This window comes from Colobus angolensis, unplaced genomic scaffold (genome assembly GCF_000951035.1).
Source record: "Colobus angolensis palliatus isolate OR3802 unplaced genomic scaffold, Cang.pa_1.0 Scaffold64, whole genome shotgun sequence".
NCBI lineage: Eukaryota > Metazoa > Chordata > Mammalia > Primates > Cercopithecidae > Colobus > Colobus angolensis.
This window is the reverse complement of record NW_012120043.1, coordinates 24,398-26,252: the sequence shown is the minus strand read 5'-3', so window position 1 is coordinate 26,252 and position 1,855 is coordinate 24,398. Positions and strand designations below refer to the sequence as shown.

At 56.7% G+C, this 1,855-nt stretch overlaps 1 protein-coding gene across 1 annotated transcript in view; it reads left to right on the top strand.

Moving 5' to 3' along the window:
• The first annotated feature begins 362 nt into the window (after positions 1-362).
• Positions 363-1,855, top strand: part of PPAP2C (phosphatidic acid phosphatase type 2C) — a 13,327-nt gene continuing 11,834 nt past the window's right edge. The window contains exons 1-2 of the mRNA XM_011964082.1: positions 363-527; positions 767-1,117. Of these exons, the coding sequence (XP_011819472.1) occupies positions 492-527; positions 767-1,117 (387 nt within the window). The 5' untranslated portion in view covers positions 363-491. The remainder of the gene's footprint in view (positions 528-766; positions 1,118-1,855) is intronic.

The following is a 1,855-nucleotide window of genomic DNA, read 5'->3' as shown; positions in this document are numbered from 1 at the left end:
TGCACTCCAGCCTGGGGGACAGAGCGAGACTCTGTCTCAAAAAAAAAAAGAAAAAAAGAAAAAGATATTTTGTGCAGAGAGAAGTGCCTGTTCAAAGGCCCTGAGGTGGGTGTGTGCTGGGTTTGTTCAAGCAGCAGAAAGGAGGCTGTGAGGCTGTGAGGGGAGAGGGCCTGGGGAGTTTGTGTTTGTCTGAGGGGGATGGGAAAGCGAGTGTCACCTGGGCCTCCCACATGCTGTGGAAAAAGCTCTTCCTTGCTGTCTGGTGGGAGTAGAGGTGGGAGGCCTCCAGGCCAAGGCCCCAAGGCAGGTGCGTGGGGCCCCAAGGCCCAGCTGGTGAGAGAACCTCACAGCTCCCAGGCTTTTCTTCCCCACCAGCCTCCCTGCCCTTCGCTATCCTGACGCTGGTGAACGCCCCGTATAAGCGAGGATTTTACTGTGCGGATGACTCCATCCGGTACCCCTACCGTCCAGATACCATCACCCATGGACTCATGGCTGGGGTCACCACCACGGCCACCATCGTCCTTGTAAGGCAGGAGGGGCTCAGAGGGACCGGGAGGGGGACGGGGTGGGCACAGCTTTACCCTGGGGACCTGACGGGGTGGCACAGCCCTGCCCTGGAGGTCTGTGGGGGGCTGGGGGACACAGCCTTGCCCCGGGTGGTACTTGTGGGTAATAGGGCCCCCTTTCGAATCCTCAGCTCTCCAGCAGCTTTGGGGAGGCCCGTGGGGAGGAGTGAGGGTTCCTGCGGCTGCCCCACTTGCAGGTCTCGGCTGGGGAGGCCTACCTGGTGTACACAGACCGGCTCTATTCTCGCTCCGACTTCAACAACTACGTGGCTGCTGTCTACAAGGTGCTGGGGGCCTTCCTGTTCGGGGCTGCCGTGAGCCAGTCTCTGACAGACCTGGCCAAGTACATGATCGGGCGTCTGCGGCCTAACTTCCTGGCCGTCTGCGACCCTGACTGGAGCCGGATCAACTGCTCGGTCTACGTGCAGCTGGAGAAAGTGTGCAGGGGAAACCCTGCGAATGTCACCGAGGCCAGGTGGGTGTGGACTAGCAGCCTTCACTCTTGGGGGGAATGGGAGCTGAAGACACTGGGAGGCGGCAGGCAGCTGGTCGGGCAGGAGCCAGACCTCAGGGTTCCGTGGGTCCTGCAGACACTGGGAGGCAGAGGGGAGCATGCTCTGTCTCCGTCTCCCCTAAATTTCACGCTCTGCCCTTTTCTGCACTATCTTTTTTTTTTTTTTTTTTTTTTTTTTTGAGATGGAGTCTCACTCTGTTGCCCGGGCTGGAGTGCAGTGGCGTGATTTCAGCTCACTGCAACCTCCGCCGCCCAGGTTCAAGAGATCCTCCTGCCTCAGCCCCCCTGGTAGCTGGGATTGCAGGCGTGTGCCACTGTGCCGGGCTGGTTTTTGTATTTTTAGTAGAGACAGGGTTTCGCCATGTTGGCCAGGCTGGTCTCGAACTCTTGACCTCGTGATCCGCCCGCCTCGGCCTCCCAAAGTGCTGGGATTACAGGCATGAGCCACCGCGACCAGCCTTCTGCACTACCTTCTTACTGTCTCTACTGATAAGTCCTTAAAGTTTTCACCTAATTGTTGTCCTTTTTAAAAATTGACATAAAATTTGTGTCAGATAAAATTCACAGTTTTTTCCATTTTAATGTGTACAATTCATTTTTTGTACATTCACAATGTTGTGCAGCCATCTCCTCGTCCTAATTCCAGAATATTTTTGTCACATCAAAAAGAAACCCCACAGGCCGGGCGCGGTGGCTCACGCCTGTAATCCCAGCACTTTGGGAGGCCGAGGCGGGCGGATCACGAGGTCAGGAGATCGAGACCATCCTGGCT